This window comes from Lactuca serriola, chromosome 6 (genome assembly GCF_051521515.1).
Source record: "Lactuca serriola cultivar US96UC23 chromosome 6, Lser_US96UC23_V15, whole genome shotgun sequence".
Taxonomy (NCBI): Eukaryota; Viridiplantae; Streptophyta; class Magnoliopsida; order Asterales; family Asteraceae; genus Lactuca; species Lactuca serriola.
In genome coordinates, this window is record NC_136413.1 from 12037296 (window position 1) to 12054759 (window position 17464).

Here is a 17464-nt window from a genome sequence, read left to right on the forward strand (position 1 = left end):
TAAATGAAGAATTTATTTGAATTTGAAATATGAAATAAATGAAAATTATGAAAAAAAACATGCAAAAAATAAATTAATTAAAATTATATGTTTAATTGTTAGACCTGTGTACTAAACGATTTATTATAATAAAATGTAAATACAAATGTTTAAAGTGTAAATTTATTTGAAATTGAAATTGAAATTTGAAATTTGAAATTAATAGTTATTATAGTAGGTTTAATTTATAGAAACTAAATTAATGATATAGTGGAAATGAATAATGAAGTAATTGACAAGTGGAAAATAAATATATTTTGACCAAATAAATGAGAGAATGACAAATAGCAATAACATTTTCATTTATTAGGGTAGATATGGTAATTCTAAAATTGATTTTAGAACTTGTTTAAATTTGTTTTCACATTAAACGTGTTGACAAATATCTTGTATGGATGTAAATTATTCATTGTTGCATGCATCATTTTCACCATCGCTAACGTTATGATAATCTAATGGTTCGACATGATAAAATTTATTATGTAGTTCTAACGTTGTACAATCGGCGTTTGTGATACAACTGCCATTTGTTGTGGCACAACTGGTGTTTGATGTTATACATAAAATATTTGATGTTGTACACCTGACGTCCAAAATGGTGGTACCGACATTGATATGTTGGTACCAGTGTTTGATATGGTGCCACATGTGCTTGATATGTCAAATAATATATGGGAAAAAACATATTGAATGTTTTGATTCATATATACTGTTTTGCTTAAGCAACTTGTGGATTGATTTATTGTTATACGGATGTCGCATATGCAATATAACCACCAAAATTGTGAGGATCATTTTGGAGAGATATGCAACCTAGTTTATTGTTGCTACTTCTTCCGCTTGGATATATTTTCAACAAAGTTTTTTCCTCTTCTACTACCGGACCCTCTTTCTTCGTTAGATCAATTCTCACCAACATCATATCGATTTGCAAGATTTTATTGAACATCAATATTATGTGTTTCTTCCAATAGATCATATCTACACTTACAGATGTACATGAGTTGTAACCGTCTGAATAATTTTCTTTAAACGCTTTACATCATCTTCGTTAGCTATTTAGATAACATACTTTAATGTAAGGTGTTGGAAACACAACGATATTAGGTTTGCCATCTAAACATGCCATCTTTTTGACCAAATTGTATAAATTTGAGAAATTTATTTTGATGAAATTTCAACACCAAAATTTCTAACAAATGGTCTAAGCGTATATTAATTCATTTATTTTCTGTTTGCCAAAAACCATCAACACAAACAATAATATACTATTCATATGAATCATTTGAGCTCATTTTATGTTAACAAAAACAAAAATAAGAAGACAATAGACGAAATATTTTTACATATAATATATCATCTTTCAAATATGTCATATCATAATTCGCAAATAAAAAAAAAAAAAAAAAATTTCGCACTCAAAGCCACCTAAGAAAAATATGATTAGTTTTTAAATTTTTGATTTTTGATTTTATTTTATTATATTAATTTTTTTGTTATTATTATAAAAAAAATTCTGTTTTATTTCTTGAAATTTCTTCAACAACCCAAAAACGATGACGGTTTGGTGTTCCGCCTCCATATCTAGGCTCTCCTTCACCAGCTTCAGCAAAGTAGCCGCTTCTTTCCCTCTTCAATGTCGCAGTGTAATTAGCAGAAGAATCTCTGCGAAAATGCCAACAGGCTCATCATCCATCCAAATCACTCATACTTTAAAGTTACCGAGTCAACCTAGCGATCCCGTGACTGTTGTTGCCGCTCCTGGTGTCTCCGATTCCGAATTCAGGTGAGTCTCTCCACCTTCTTCTTCCTTTACGCGATCTCTTCGCTTTAATTACAACAATTAGTTTGATTTTGTAGTCAAATTCATAACGAGATTACTGCCTAATTAGGTAAAGTAAGGGATTATGGTAAGATGCTCTAAGTAAATTATTCGACATAATCAATTACCTACTACATTAATCGAGATTATTATTCCAGCTTTTTCTTCTGATTTTGACGCTTAAACGATAATCCATTTGATTTTAACAAGTAGTGGAGCGGACCCTAGTGGCCACCTTTTGATATTGTGAATCGAGTATAATCAGTATATGCCGATTTCATCAGCCCTGTTGTTATAATAATTACCATTCTCATCAATCTCTCAATGCTACTGTAATACAGCAAATTATGTACATTTCCTATATCTTAGCCAACTTTAATCCATGTTTTCCTCTTCAATTGTTTCGAGTTTCATGTTCAGTTACTTATATGCTTCACCTTTTTGTTGCAGGTTAGCTATCGGTTCATCTTTATTTAAGCAGTGGCTAAAGAACATTCAAAGTGAAAAAGGACTCCTTGTGGATGGATCTTTGTCTCTAAAACAAGTCCTCATTCAGGTATCACTATCTTCAAGCAAAAGCAACACACCTTCTTAGGTACTCTATCAGTTAATTTCTTCTAACAATTTGATACTAAAATTGTTGATGTAGGGGGTTGACATGTTTGGCAATCGTCTTGGCTTTCTCAAGTTTAAAGCAGATGTCATTGACAAGGAAACAGGACAAAAGGTATTGATGCATGACATAAAAACTTTGAACAACTATAAAAAGGAAGTAGATTTTTTAATGGATTTTATTTATGTGTTAAATTTCATATACTTTTATAGGTTCCAGGTATTGTTTTTGCACGAGGACCAGCTGTATCTGTCCTAATCCTACTGGACTCCGAGGGAAAAACTTACACCGTTCTTACAGAGCAGGTTAGATTTTATATAAAGCAAAAAAGCACAAAAACATAAAGAGGAAAAAATAACACATTTTAACCTATGTAAATATTTTAAGGTTAGAGTGCCTGTTGGGAGGTCTATTTTGGAGCTGCCAGCTGGGATGTTGGATGATAATGTGGGCGATATTGCTGGCACAGCAATACGTGAGGTCAGCAAAGTCTTTTCATTTTTGTTATTATTACTATTATTTTTATGTACAATTAACAAAAAAGATATATTCCTTTGTGAATTGCATATAAACATATTTCATGTGGTTTGAAATGCAACACTATCTTAATTTGTTTGTTTGTTAATGATGTGAATAAGACAGGTAGAAGAAGAAACCGGGATTCAAATAAACTTAAATGACATGATTGACCTCACATCTTTTTTAGACCCTTCCACTGGATGCAAAGTTATCCCTTCACCGGTATGTGTGAGACTCACATTAAATCATTTAAATAAAATTTTATTAATTTAGCATTTTCTTTTTGTGGTGACAGGGTGGATGTGATGAAGAACTTAGCTTGTTTCTATACAGAGGGAGTGTGAGTGGAGATGTTATTAAAGAACTTCAAGGGAAAGAAACCGGGCTTAGAGAACATGGTGAGATGATCAAAGTCCATATTGTCCCTTATGACACACTTTGGCGTATGACACCTGATGCTAAAGTATTAATGTCCATTGCAATATATGAAATGGCTAAAAGAGAAGGTTTGCTGCCTCACAGAGAATGATTTGCAATAGTCTTTCCTTAAACTAACATCCACATCAAAACAACATTTGAGTAATAAAATCTTCAATCGCAAAAGACCAATTCTCTCTTGAGCAACTTATCTTCTTTGTTTCTTTGTAAAAAAATATTTAACTGTATCATGAATGTAACCTCAAGAGATACGAGTTTATTCAAGGTCAATTGAGGCTGTAATATAGCCACAAAAAAAAATTTGTGGTGTAGTCGTGGTTGACTTATGATTTACAATGTCTGTTTTATATGCTTTTTACTGAGTCTAATTTGGTCAAATTCAGACTTTTTGATAACACAATTAAAAACTTCTAATTCTAATATAGTTGAGCTTCTAATTCGATCATCTAGGCCTCTAATATGACTTTTATAGTTGGATCTTCAATCCGATATAACTAACTATCAAATAACCCCTTAATGCCTAAATAATGGCTCCATGATGTGATTGATGCAACCTTAATCTACAAACCACAAAGCAAACTAGGCCAATTGTACGCCTTTTATTATATAAAGACAACAAGACCTGAATTTCTAACATCAAGATACATCAATACTCGAAATCCCACACCTTGCAAGTTTTGTATTGTATTGAATATTGATGATGTTAAACTTTACTAGAAACATAATCAGCATTTGTTGCTTCCCAGATTGTAGTCCCATCACACGTACAAAGCTTCTTATAATTCTCACCAACACCCGCACTTCTTGCAATAACAGCAGCTGCAATTCCATTATCCGATCTATCTTCACTTTCATACACTGCTATTGCTCTACCGATGAGGTCAGCAATTGTAAGGTCCTTTTTGACACCCGAGAAAAAAGCTTCACCTCTCTCATCAACCTCCAGTGTTCCCAGGTCACCAACAGCCTGAAACATTCACATACCATTCATAAACACAAAAAACATATTTGGAAAATCAAGAAAAGGGAAGAGGAAGGGGCTTACCTTATTGAATGTTTTCCCGGTGCTTGTGACACCTCTTGTTAAATCACCATATTCGTTGATAGACCAAGCGTGTTTTTTCCCGGGTGATAAACCGCTGAAGTTGGCTTCGATTCTTGCCAACTCCATACTGATTTGAGCCAGACGAACTACACCGAAAATCTCTGGGCCTTTGAATTCGGCCACGGCAGCCGAAATCAACACATCTGAACACAAACCATCAAAAGTTAACTGATAGATGAAAAACTAGCTGATAGATGAAAAGTCACCAGTAAACTAGCTGCTAACCAACAAAAATGACGTTTGGTAAAACTAGTTGATAGCTAGATGAGATATGTAAAACAATATAAAAAGACATCTAAGAATATTGGATTTTTTAAAAAAATAACTAATAAAAGGTATATTTGGAGAAAGTTCATTGAAATGTTAGACCGAATAACTTTTTAAAAAGCTAGCTACTTTTTGGTTTGCCAAACCAACCTCCTGGAGAGCCTTGACCGATTAGTCGAGCTTTTCGACCTGTTTGCTCCAAGGCTTCAGCCATGGTCTTGACCGGTGAAGACCCAAAAATTCTGACTACTTGATTGCTCAAATCCACATCGATGCTCTTAACTCCTAAATCAACAAAGAGTACAAAAATTAACATAAAACAACATGAAATCAAGACGTATAATATAATGTCTTCCTACTTATAACATAACACTTACCATTGACTGTTTGTAACTTGTTCTTCACCACTTTAACACAACCTTCGCAACTCATATCCACCATGAACTCTGTCTGTAATCACATGAATAAAAAATCTCAGAATATGGAATTTAATTAGGAAATGTTAAATGTTAGGGTTTCCATTAGAGCTCGATATCTGATCAACAATTTGAAAATGAATTTGACATCTGATCTGAATATCATAATATTGCATAAGAAATGAAGAGCCCAGTAATGAATCCAGCAATAGCTCAATAACAGAGAATCCCTAAACAAAGATGACATTCGTCTCAAATACATGAACTTTCTCAAAAATGTTCTGATCGATTTTTCTGAAATTTCAACGAATCAAATTAATCTATTTGAACTGGCAAGATGAATTGCTACTAGCTTCAACAATTGATCAATTAATCAGAAGAAAACGATGATTAAGTGCGTACCATAACTTCCGGTAATTCCGCATCGTACTGCAAATAAAGAAACAATACTCGATATTAAACAATTGAAATCAAGATGATAACGATAAATTGCAATCCCAAAAGATCAAAATCGAGTAGCCGTATAGATTGAGATAAACAGTTCTAACCATTAGGGCGGGTTTAGCGTCCATGTGAAGAGCTGAAGGAGGTTTGGTGTGAGTCTTGTTGAGGTCGAATCGATTTGGGGTTGAAGGGAACGAATTCAAAAAGGGTTTGGTGAAATTGTAATTGTAAGAGGAGGATGAAGATGGGGAGAGGGAATTGAGAGCGAGAGCTGTTGCTGCTGCTGTGACGGCCGTCGCTGTTGACGATGCTGCAACTGTTCTTAAGAATCCCATATTTCCCTTTTCCAAAATCCACGATTTTCGTTGAAATCAAATGTGGAATTATTAATTATTATTACTATGATGTCTTCTAGATGCATCATGAATCGTCCATGGACATGATATCACCCATACCATCATATTTTCATGGTTAGAAAACCTTAAAAAATTTTTGATAAAAAAGAAATCTAGCTCTACATATTTTAATAGTTTTATTCTTTTTTTAACATATATCATCCTGTTAAGTCATATATTATTATCGTTTTGTCATGTATCGCAGTATTATTATGTCTCCCGCATATCATTTGTCAGCCTATTGATTTTTCATTTTAAATTTTAAACTTTTCACTCTAATTACATTAAATTAATAAAATTAAAATAAAAATTATAAAATGATATAATTTTACATAATTATTTAAATCAATAATTATAATTTTATATAATTAAAAAAATCTCTTAACTAATAATTTATTTAAAATAACTGATTAATAATTTTGAGTTTTTAGTTTTACTACAAAAATTTAATTAATTTTATAATCATGGTTCCAACAGGTTATAAACTAGTTAACTAATATAGATGACTTATTGAAAAAAATAACCATCAACCATATTTCATGTACAACACATTCCAAAAGCACTTATGTATGTTACGAATTTTGTTACAGTTGAGTCACTTTGAAAGTTTATTCCAAAGGAAGGTGATACTACCGTTGTAACTTTTAACACTTCCATTGAAATAAAATGTGAATTATTATAGATATACTCTAACTAGGTGTGAGACGTATCTATTATATGAGTTCATTTTAAAAAAATATATTAATTTTTAATAATTAGAGAAGTTTGAATTTATAAGAAAAATAAAAAGAATTTTAAATTATTAAAATTAATAAGGCTTTAATATATTAAATACATTACATATATAAATATTTTCTAATAAAGACATTACATATCTATTACATTACATATTAAATGTGGAATTTTAATTTAATAAATAAAAAATACAATAAAATGACAGCTGAAAAATAAAAAATTCAAAAATTCTAGAAAAATGTCATGTATCCAAATGGAGAACAGAAAATATGTCAAAAAGATTTTGATTTATTAGGGATACAACTTATAACAAACAATAATTTTGATGGTTTTATTATTTAATGTAAATCTTTTAATTACTGTTTCAACTCTGTCATCCTAAGTTCCCCACCAGTACGCACGGTTTCCGAGCAACATAATTTTTTTTTCGGTAATCATTTTTTTTCTGATTGTCATTATTCTTTTCTGAGCTACTAAATTTCCTAAATGCTCGAGCTTGTTCATAGAATAGAGAAAACAATAATTCAATCTTTGGCCAACCGTTATTAGAAATATAGTGATACCCTCCTTACTGAACATGAGACCACCTCCTTTATCCTAGTTGTCTCTCTCGCTGCCGAAAAAAAAGCAATTGACCCTATTTATCACTAGTAGCCTTGCTAGAGACCATGACCAGAACAAATAAACTCCATCACCATTCTCGTCCATGTTTATCTTTATCTCTTCCTCTTTGAGTTGATAGACACCAAGGACAAGCTCGATCCTCCTTGTCTTTTTTCGAAAGAAATGATGACCACCACGGTGGGAACGTTATCTCTCTTGTAATGACTAAAAGCCTAGAGAGATTAAGAAAACAAGCTCGGTTCCGTATATAACCGCAAGTTGTTTAAAAAAAGATTTGGATTTCAAACAAACCGAAGAAACTTACAACCATTTCGCCGGAGTGTATCATGTGGATAGAAAGGGTATTGATAATGGGAATCGACAGGAATTTGTTTTCTACTAACAAGGTCAACCATTTGGGTTTAGTAGATGAGAAAAGAATATTGGTGGCTAGAAAAAATTCATGATCGGAAGCGATGATAGGGATGAGGATGTTAGAGTTGAAATAGTAATTAAAGGATAATTTTTTTTTAAAAGCACGATACAATGGTACAAAACTAATGGAATTTCTGTATCTCTTGAAGATAGAAAATTTGTACATAATCCATCACCCAAATTGTATTTATGTGGAAACTGTTAGGCAAAGATTTCTCTCTCTTATGTAAAGATTGGAATTTCTCACTCCTAAAATTGACAATTTATATTATTTTCAGTGCAAACATCAAAAAAAATTCAAGGGCGATATCAACTCCCTATCCGAAATATTGAGAGTCAATTTAGGACTATTTTAGTCAATATTGTAAATGTTAGACTTACATTTTAGAATGATTTTTAGTTTTTCGGACATTCATTATAAATTTCGGAAAAATATTGCATAATTGTTTCCACCGCATATAATGCGTTTTCTATCTTTTTATCTTTCTCTTACAACCAATAATTCGTAATGGATTTTTAGAATTGTCTCATAATGAGTTTCTCCTATCGTGATCACAAATAAAACTTTTTCAATCTGCATGCTTATAGCCTTGAAAAAAATAAACCTTCATAGTTACGTCACCATTAGAACATATGTTATGGATTGTCTTCAACTCTATTTTGTGGATCTTGGATGTGTTTGATTTATCAACTTTGTTACAATTAGTTGTTTATTTTTTCCAAAAAAATGTAGCTTCATACATTCATTGCGTGTATGCTATTGATCGAGGTCGTTGAGTCGGTACAAAATAAACCTCTCTCTCTATCTCTCCCTCATACACACTAGATATCTAGGAGGGTGAGGCTTGATAGATTTCCCATCATAATCAATCTTGTTCGAAGGGGTCTAATCATTTCTAACACCTTCTTTTTGATCTGTTTAGGTTTGCTTCTAACTACAAAATCCTCACGTGTAATATTGAGGATGTCTTTGTTGTGCTTGCTGCTTTCGGCTTGACTATCTGGAGATACCAATGTGATAATGTTTCAAATACAAGATTTAAAATTGTCATATGTTGGCTAGTGAGGTGAAGATGTTGGCGTTTGTTTGCATGAAAAATGAACATATAACGTTTTTTTTTACTTAAGTGGTATAATCGGTGTAATAGCCCTTCACAGAAATGTCTCAAAGTGATGTAATTCTAGCTATTGGCTAGCTTGTTTTCAATAACTTTCTTGCTGTTCAGAAAGAAAACACCTTCTACCCTTTATGCAGTGCTTTCGAAGAAAATGAGGTCCATATATTCAAGAAATGCTCCACGACTTTGGAGATTAGAGGGAACATGTTAACTTGGTGGAATGATTTTCCTGCTTTGAGTGACTCGATAGAAGACTTGTTAGGGGTAAACTTTACTGTTAAAGTGGGCAGTTCGCAGTGGCGGACGCAGAAAGTTTTCATAGCAGTGACAATTTTTTCGTCCGAATATAACAACATAAAAAAAGTATTAATACATCAAACCGATCCATTACATCTTAATATTTAAATTTGACATCTATGGGTACACATTTTTTGAAACCGATCCATTACATCTTCGATCTTCACTTTCATAAGTGCTTCTTTTTCAACATAAGAAATCATGACATCCTTTAAAAAATCATCACCTATTTTGTTACGCAAATCCGTCTTCAACAACTTCATCGCTGAAAAACATCTTTTGACTGCTGCGGTTGCAACGGGTAAAACGAAAACCAACTTCAACAACCTATAAACCATAGGATAAAACCAATGTTTCCCATTTCGACCATCAAACGAGAAAGATCGGAAATTCCTTGCAAACTAGTGAACCAGTCATCTTTATGTAAAGCGTGATAATATATTTCAAGTTCACCACCAAGTAATTGCATCCTCTCCGCACCATGAAAATCTTTTTTGTATAACTCACTCAACTTTACAACTTTGTTTTGTCAAATTTAGCAAATGAATCACAAGGACTCAAAGCCCCTATGTATTCTAGTATTTGGGTGTTAATTTCACTAAATCGGTCCCCAAATTCTATAATTTGCATATCCATGACGGTGTTGAAAATTTCAAATTCAATATGAAATTGATTAGTAACTTTAGTCTTATGGCCTCTTGATGTGACATAATTTTCCGTCATCTCCACAATATTAATATCATGTTTTTGACAAAAAGGGAATACCTTCGATAAAAGTTTAGCAAACCCCATGTCTCTCAAAGACTTCAATGCGTCCATTGTCCCTCTAACCAAAGAAGCCGCTTCTAAAATATCTTGATCCTTTTTTTGAAGACGCTTTGACAATATGTTCGTGATGTGTAAAATTCCATACATCAAATGTAACGACTCGTCTCCGGTATGATAATTCCATGGTTTTTATTTTGAAGTTGCAAGAGGGACTCGGCGAGTTCATAGCCTGACTCGCTGAGTAGGGACGGGATTTCGAGCACGTGTTAGCCGGCGACTCAGCGAGTCCATATTCGGGACTCGGCGAGTCTGCCTGTCTGGAAGAAACCCTAAATCCCCGGGTTGCTCACTATTTAAGCCACCTTATAGCCTCCATTCTCGCCTCCTTCACCCTCAGAGAGCTGTGAGAAAACCCTAATCCATTCTTGAGTGATCTAAGTGCTCTTGTGTTAAATTTTTGAAGGCTTGAAGAAGGAAAAGAAGAAAGGAACAAGGAGAAGAGTTGTAGAGCAAAGATTCAAGGGAAAACCAAAGTTCTTTGAGGTATTCTTCGGATTTCCTTCCCTTTTATGCTTTAAAACCCCATTAGAACTCTTCTAGATCTAGTTGATGCTTTTCTCAAGCCTTATGATGATATGGAAGCCCTATTATGTTGAGATATCCTTAGATCTGTTCATTTAGGAGTTGTAGAGCCCAGATCTATTGCCTTTATGGAGCTATTTTGCATAATAACCCTAGATCTACCCTTTTAAGTGCCTTTTTAGCCTTTATCCCCTTTTTCATGTGTTTGTACACGTAAAGTTGGAAACTTTACGTGGTAAATCGGCTTATTGGACTAAGATCTATCATTTGTATGTAATGGATTCAAGCAGAATCGAGTTTAGAATAGTTGCATGGTTGTGACTCGGCGAGTCGGAAGAACGACTCGGCGAGTCGAGTCGCGAGTCCCCGATTTCTTCCTTTTTGAGCGATGCCGAGTGGGACCAGTGAGTAGTGGAGTGGACTCAGCGATTTCGAGGTCAGACTCAGTAATGGAGGGACTCGGCGAGTTGTATGAACAACTCGGCGAGTCCAAGGCAATCTTCTTAAGCTCAAGAACAACTCGTCGAGTTGTTCATATGACTCGGCGAGTCGGATGAAGATTGTCTGAGTTCTTGGATCGAGAGGGTACTCGTCGAGTCGATGTCATACTCGACGAGTAGCCACGAGTAGGGTTGAGAAGTGAGACTAGAGACTCGGCGAGTTGGCGGCCCAACTCGGCGAGTCAGGTCAACTGTGGGTTGACTTTGACCGAGAGTTGACTTTGACCAAGGGTAAAAGAGTCATTTTACCCCAGTGCAGTGTTTAGTATTTGTTTGAGTGTGTTTATGGACTTGTAGCCGGGGAGATACCGGAGCAGCAGCAGTTAGCTTTCAGAGCCGTTCACACAGCAGCCAGTTCACGAGGTAAGTTTCCTTCCAGTAGGATCAGGGTCTAAGGCCACAATGCCGGCCCGTTCAGTTAGTAGTAGTTTCAGGACTTCGGTCCAATGCAGTAGTTAGTATGTTTGATGCCTTCGTGGCTCAAACAGGATATATGTGTTTATGCTCGTTGACATGTTATGCTATGTTTAGTCAGTTAGCTTCGGACTTCAGTCCGATGGAGGGGACAAGGTCCCAGTCAGTCAGCGTCGGACTTCGGTCCGATGGAGGGGACAAGGTCCCAGTCAGTCAGCTTCGGACTTCGGTCCGATGGAGGGGACAAGGTCCCAGTCAGTCAGCTTCAGACATCGGTCCGATGGAGGGGAAAAGGTCCCAGTCAGTCAGCTTCGGACTTTGGTCCGATGGAGGGGGCAAGGCCCCAGTATGTGCTTTATATGTTCTTGTATGGTATGCGGTAGTTTGGGGGAGCTCACTAAGCTTCGTGCTTACAGTTTCAGTTTTGGTTTCAGGTACTTCCGCAAGCAAAGGGAAGAGCTCGGGATGATGGCATCGCACACACCACAGCTTCAGTTTTCATCCTGGGAGTTGATTCAGTTTTTGATTTTGATATGATATAGATATGATACAGTTTTCCTCACAGTGTTTTTATTATGTTTGAGATACATCACGTATGGTTTTATGATATGACACTCAGATTATGGTTTTTGGTTATATTGAAAAATGAAATTTTTGGGTCGTATTTTTGGGTCGTTTCATCAAATGTAAGTTAGGGATGTCAACGGGGGAAAACGGGACGGAGAGTGCATCCCCCTCCCTTGCCCCCAAAATTTCCTTGTTCCCTGGTTCCCGCCCCTGCCCTCAAAATGTTCAGCCTTCAACCCGCCCCCGTCCCCGAATCCCTTTTATTACCCCTGCCCCCGCCCCTGATTGATTTTGGGCTGCCTTTTTTTGGCTAAAAGAAGTTGTTATTTACACTAAAAGAAACTATATTTTAGGTAACAAATAATTATTTATAGTAGAATTTTACATGTTAAAAATAAAAAAATTGTGGCATCTTAAAAACATTATACTAACAATTTAAAAACATGTTTTTTGATAAATTTTGGAAACTCAAAATCATGTTATAGTTTATTATATTTATATAATTAATATATGTAAATATTAGTGTAATTTATTAACGGGGTCTCTATGGGGGTTTCGGGATGAGATTGCCTACCCCCACCCCGCCCTCAAAATTAAAACGGGGGTAACCTTGCCCCCGCCCCTGTCTCCGCCCCTAATTTTTTTTAAAATTTCCCCCAAATGGGATTGGGCCCCCACAGGAACAGGGTCCCACGAGACTTTTTAACATCCCTAATGTAAGTAAAACACGAAATCGAATGTCTTGAAATATTTTAAGATACCAAATGCTTCCTCTTCGACATAAGCAAGAACATGACGAACCTCCGGAAATAAGTTCATCAAACTTGTGATGGTTTTGAAATGTGAACCCCATCTTGTATCTCCCGCTCGAATAAGCGAACTCTCTTGATTTAACCATCTTCCAGTTTCAAGTTCACCATTTCCAGTTGACATTTACACCTTTTCTCTTTGACTTTCCCATAGCATGTCTTGTCTTTTACATGAACCACCTACCACATTAACCACCAAAGTTGCTCAAAGAAATCATCCACACCATCATGCTTCTTTGCTACACCCACAATAAGTAACTGAAGTTGGTGTGCAAAACAATACACATAATGTGTAAAATCAAAGCTTTTAGACCATTAAATGCACCTCATATATTGTTTGTCCCATCATAACCTTGTCCTCTTACCTGATAAAAAAGATATTAAACATTAAAGCGAATAATACTCAATTAAAATTCATAATAAGGAAGAAAAAAATGTTATATTTACCTGGGACATACTCAAATTGTTACAGGTAAAAACGTCATTTATGGCAACTTTAAGAGTCAAAGAGGATGTATCCTTCACGTGCACCACTCCAATGAATCTTTCCTTCGCCACTCCACGATTGTCGACATACCTCAAAACTATGGCTATTTGTTGTAATCGATTGAAGGGAGGCAGGAAGGCGGAGGCCAATTTTTTTTTCTTGTTCACAGCTTTCACAGAAGATGCTGAAGTGCCGATTTTTTTTTTTCTTTTCAGTAGTAGATCGATTTCCTGCTTCTTTTCTTTGACTGCAGCTGGATATTGGGTAATGGGTATATAGTTATATACATGGGTCAATTGGGTTAAAAACTTAATAAACAACTTGGGTCACAAACTCACAATGCATTTGAGCTATTGGGCTATTTTCTTTATGTTATTGGACGATCATTTTTTACACTTTATCTTTTTTGGGCCTCGAATTCTCGAAAGTATAGTGTCACCCGAACGAATTTGAAACCGATGCACCTAATAGAATTTTTTTTTTACCCTTACGGACCGAAGCGGAGCAGTGGCTCGGGAGCCCCGGCACCACACCCATCCGCCCCTGACAGAAAGTCACAAACAACCTTTTTCACAAGCTTTCTCTCTTCTTCAACATGCTCAACAATTTTGTTGATATCATACACCATATTATTAATTGCCTTTCTATCTTTCCGGTTTTTGCTGATTATATTGCATTCGGATAAAGAAATATCTGAAATTTGAGAGTTTCCTGGATCGTTAGTCTTTTACTCTTTTTCATCCCTAAGCGTTCAATGTTAATTTTATTTTTAGTAAAAAAAGTAGGACGCGAATTAGATAAGTCCATCGGCAAAAGAGGAATATGATCACTGCCCAACCAATTAATAAAATTGGACTGGGCTTCTCAATTTCTGAAATACAATATATTTTTATAAATTGCTTATTGCCTTTTCTCTTATAAACAAATTTTGAAAAACCAATGACATTAAACAAAACAAAAAAAAAAAACAATAACTTACACTTGAAACCTTAAGAAACCCAAATATATTAATTAAGATATGTAAAAACTGGAAATCGAAAACAAATCCATAAAACATATATATAGCGTCAAAGCAACATCCTTTGCTCAAACTTTTTCTTTTTTTCAATATTAATATTGTTGTTGAGGGTATTGTTGAGGAGGGAAAGGCACTCCACCTTTCTCTGGATCAACATTAGGACCCACTGGGAACGCAACCGCAGGATTTACGGTCGTCTGTGTAGCTGCAGGAACTAAAGTAACATAAGCAGCAATCCCGAAAGCTGCACTTAGAAGAGAGAGAATAGCTCCAGCTGCAAAGATTCCAGGCTTTACAACATAACATGTAAAATAACCATATGAATCAACCCGTCCACCTTCTCTATTATTTAGTCCTGCAGCTGCGAGCAATAGAATCACAGCTATAACCGAAGCTACCCTGTATATTAATTCAACAGTAATTTAATTAGCGTAAAGATAAGCAAGATGATTATTAAGCAGAAAGATTGATGTTTAATTTGTACCATGATAATACACCAAGGAGTTTTGAAATTGGGGTGGAATTAGGGTCATTTCGAAAACAACTACATCCACCAAATGTAACGCTTATGTAAACTCGTGCAATGATTGTGAACACGGCTGCTACGATTCCAAGAGCAAGAGCTGGACTACTTGGATATACACACGCATTACCTAAAATATAAACCTCAGAAGCCTGCATGCATGCATGCCCAAACACGTATATTCATTAGAAAAACAAAACATATATATAGAATGCTAGATAGTTTAAAGTTGGTTGAGTTTTATTAATTGTTACCTTAACCCTAGTGATCTCCCCCGCAAAACCAGCAGCTGCTGCTATTATTCCGAGCACTGCTACAACAGCACAGAACCCAACAGCTTTGCTCTCCATTAATGACTTCTGTACCAAACTAAAGATTGTATAATGTGGATGAAGAAACTTGCGACTGTAGGTGTATGTATATATACATGGGTGATATCATCAACGTGTTAGCTGGAATTTTTGATTTAAAATATGCGTATGATTTAACAATCAACGTTTACTTTCATATGTCAACCAAAGACTTGGTCAGAAATTCGCTGGAAACATTTTCTTAGTAAAAAAATAGATACAGAATTTTCCTTGTACAATAAATACAAATGTATTATTTAAGAAAATACTTTAATGAGCCATTGACGCTTATGAATTTCTACGTCTTAGAATCAACTAACTACTGATTCCAGTTTAGTAACCGATGTGTAACCTATATTGCTAATATATACAAGAACTAAATGAGACCCTGGAGTTTATGAAAAACGATAATGCTTTTGCTTTTCGTGTTTTTGAAGAAAATAACCCATAATTTACTGATCAACTTGCATTAGTCTTAAGGAAAATGAACATATATATGAAAAAGTAATTAAACCTCAAATGGAAAGTTTTGGTCCCCTAAAGATCTGAAACCAATGTTTAGATTGAAGATTAATTTGAAGTTATCTCTTTATGAAAATTAATAAACCAAAACAGTTGAATTCCTTGGTATCTATTAATCATAAAAAAATAATTGCGACCAAATGATGAGAATCGTTTCTGGTGGCATGATTTTGGTGATTGATTAAAGTTTTAGGAAAGAAAGAAACATGCTAAGCTCTCACGATGGTTATAATTAAACTAATTTAAAAGATTAGTTGACTTAAGTTTTAGGAAATTAAAACAAAGAACCTTTAAAATAATAAGATTCTACAGGAAGTGTACATTTGATTTTAGAGTAAATTATATTTTTGTCCGTGGTTTTGCTATTTTCCTGGACTTGAAAAAAATCAAGTTGTAATTTTGAGGTTTTTATTTTTGTTAAGTTAATTAATTGTTAAAAAATTTGGTCCCTATTCCAATCTTCCTAAAAGAGATTTTCTATTGCCACGTGGCGTCTCCTTCTCATTCCCCTATATAAAATTACCCATTTTACCCTTCTTTTCCTTTAAACTTTCATTGCATTAAATCTGGCTTATTGATTGTGGTAGATTGTGGGATTTGAATTTAAAATACGGATTCTATACCATTCTAATTTAAAATATGGATTCCATCCCAAATTTATATGATTCAAATTCTCAATTCTTAAGGCATTTATTTTCACTTTTATGGTCGTCATGTTGATCTGATAACAACGACTTTAATTTTTGTACTTCCATCTTCACCTGCTCTAACATCGGTTATACAACTCTTTAATTTTTGCATTTTTTGTGGATTTTGTGAATCTCGGTTGTTCATCACTCCCTTCACACCTTTCTTTTAAGATTTGCTTTTATTAATTTTGGATGTTTATGCAGAAGCAGGAATTAACAAAGCAAAAACCTTGAAGTGTCGGAAGGTATTTTTAAGCAAAGTCGACTCCAAAATCACATTTATGTTCTTTATCCACAGTATTCGTAAAACCCCAAATCATAATTGTAGTGTTGATAGCTAAAATTACTGATAGTAATTTTATACTTTGTAAACATTATTAACAATTAATTTAATCTTCACACTCATAATCTTAATCGGAGGCTTTTCACACCGTTAATCTTAATCAAATATTGTTTTAACTTTATAGTTCTATCCGAAGGATTTTTTTTAATTTATAATCAAAACTTCTAAGTAAATTAAGTTTTTAGTTCTTCACTTTATGATATATTAAGAATGTAGTTTTTAGTTCTATTCAAAATTAGAGTTTTAGCTATTTTATTTTATAGTTTTTGATTTAATCGTATTGAACATGTATGAATGTTTGGCTTTATTTTAATGTTAATATCAATTATTAATATATGAAGTTATTAATGTCAATTTTTTTTTTTAAATTTTTTATACTTTTTATTGAATGTTTTTTTTATTTTGAATGTGACTATGTGTTATCTCACTCTAAGTATCATTAAATATTCTATTTTTTGGGTTTGTCGTCTTCATGATTAACCTTTTATTTCTTTCTTAAAAATAGATTTGATGCTAATATATATAAGTTTTATTTATTGAAATTTTGCAGAATTCCATATTTCTTAAATAATGGTCAAACCACAAAAGCACTATTGATTGTACAATAAAGGAGATGATAAATCTTACGGGTGAGCATAACAACCGA

The 17464-nt window shown here is 34.2% G+C and overlaps 3 protein-coding genes across 3 annotated transcripts; 1 reads left to right on the forward strand and 2 right to left on the reverse strand.

Moving 5' to 3' along the window:
* The first annotated feature begins 1571 nt into the window (after nt 1–1571).
* NUDX14 (nudix hydrolase homolog 14) lies at nt 1572–3784 on the forward strand. The gene is made up of 7 exons (XM_079005146.1): nt 1572–1825; nt 2312–2417; nt 2511–2588; nt 2687–2779; nt 2862–2954; nt 3117–3215; nt 3289–3784. Exons 1-7 carry the CDS (start codon nt 1596–1598, stop codon nt 3520–3522), a joined length of 933 nt encoding a protein of 310 aa, XP_078861272.1. The 5' UTR covers nt 1572–1595; the 3' UTR covers nt 3523–3784.
* A 227-nt stretch (nt 3785–4011) lies between these two features.
* CCS (copper chaperone for SOD1) lies at nt 4012–6052 on the reverse strand. The gene is made up of 6 exons (XM_079005145.1): nt 5768–6052; nt 5622–5648; nt 5181–5253; nt 4954–5088; nt 4477–4679; nt 4012–4398 (listed from the first exon to the last, which is right to left on the reverse strand). Exons 1-6 carry the CDS (start codon nt 5996–5998, stop codon nt 4135–4137), a joined length of 933 nt encoding a protein of 310 aa, XP_078861271.1. The 5' UTR covers nt 5999–6052; the 3' UTR covers nt 4012–4134.
* An 8310-nt stretch (nt 6053–14362) lies between these two features.
* On the reverse strand, nt 14363–15295 carry LOC145058101 (protein MODIFYING WALL LIGNIN-1-like). The gene is made up of 3 exons (XM_079006023.1): nt 15169–15295; nt 14876–15066; nt 14363–14790 (listed from the first exon to the last, which is right to left on the reverse strand). The coding sequence occupies exons 1-3, from the start codon at nt 15262–15264 to the stop codon at nt 14484–14486; spliced, it is 594 nt and encodes a 197-aa protein (XP_078862149.1). The 5' UTR covers nt 15265–15295; the 3' UTR covers nt 14363–14483.
* Nucleotides 15296–17464: the final 2169 nt, after the last annotated feature.

Excerpts from the sequence above, each read along its gene's own strand:
- NUDX14 (XM_079005146.1), top strand. The coding sequence starts at position 1,596 with ATGACGGTTTGGTGTTCCGCCTCCATATCTAGGCTCTCCTTCACCAGC. Across the intron at positions 1,826-2,311 it reads GTCTCCGATTCCGAATTCAG|GTTAGCTATCGGTTCATCTT; the intron begins GTGAGTCTCTCC and ends TTTTTGTTGCAG. Across the intron at positions 2,780-2,861 it reads ACACCGTTCTTACAGAGCAG|GTTAGAGTGCCTGTTGGGAG; the intron begins GTTAGATTTTAT and ends AAATATTTTAAG.
- CCS (XM_079005145.1), bottom strand. The coding sequence starts at position 5,998 with ATGGGATTCTTAAGAACAGTTGCAGCATCGTCAACAGCGACGGCCGTC. Across the intron at positions 5,089-5,180 it reads CAAGTTACAAACAGTCAATG|GAGTTAAGAGCATCGATGTG; the intron begins GTAAGTGTTATG and ends TTGTTGATTTAG. Across the intron at positions 4,399-4,476 it reads CCGGGAAAACATTCAATAAG|GCTGTTGGTGACCTGGGAAC; the intron begins GTAAGCCCCTTC and ends TGAATGTTTCAG.
- LOC145058101 (XM_079006023.1), bottom strand. The coding sequence starts at position 15,264 with ATGGAGAGCAAAGCTGTTGGGTTCTGTGCTGTTGTAGCAGTGCTCGGA. Across the intron at positions 15,067-15,168 it reads GGGAGATCACTAGGGTTAAG|GCTTCTGAGGTTTATATTTT; the intron begins GTAACAATTAAT and ends GCATGCATGCAG. Across the intron at positions 14,791-14,875 it reads CTCCTTGGTGTATTATCATG|GGTAGCTTCGGTTATAGCTG; the intron begins GTACAAATTAAA and ends ATTAATATACAG.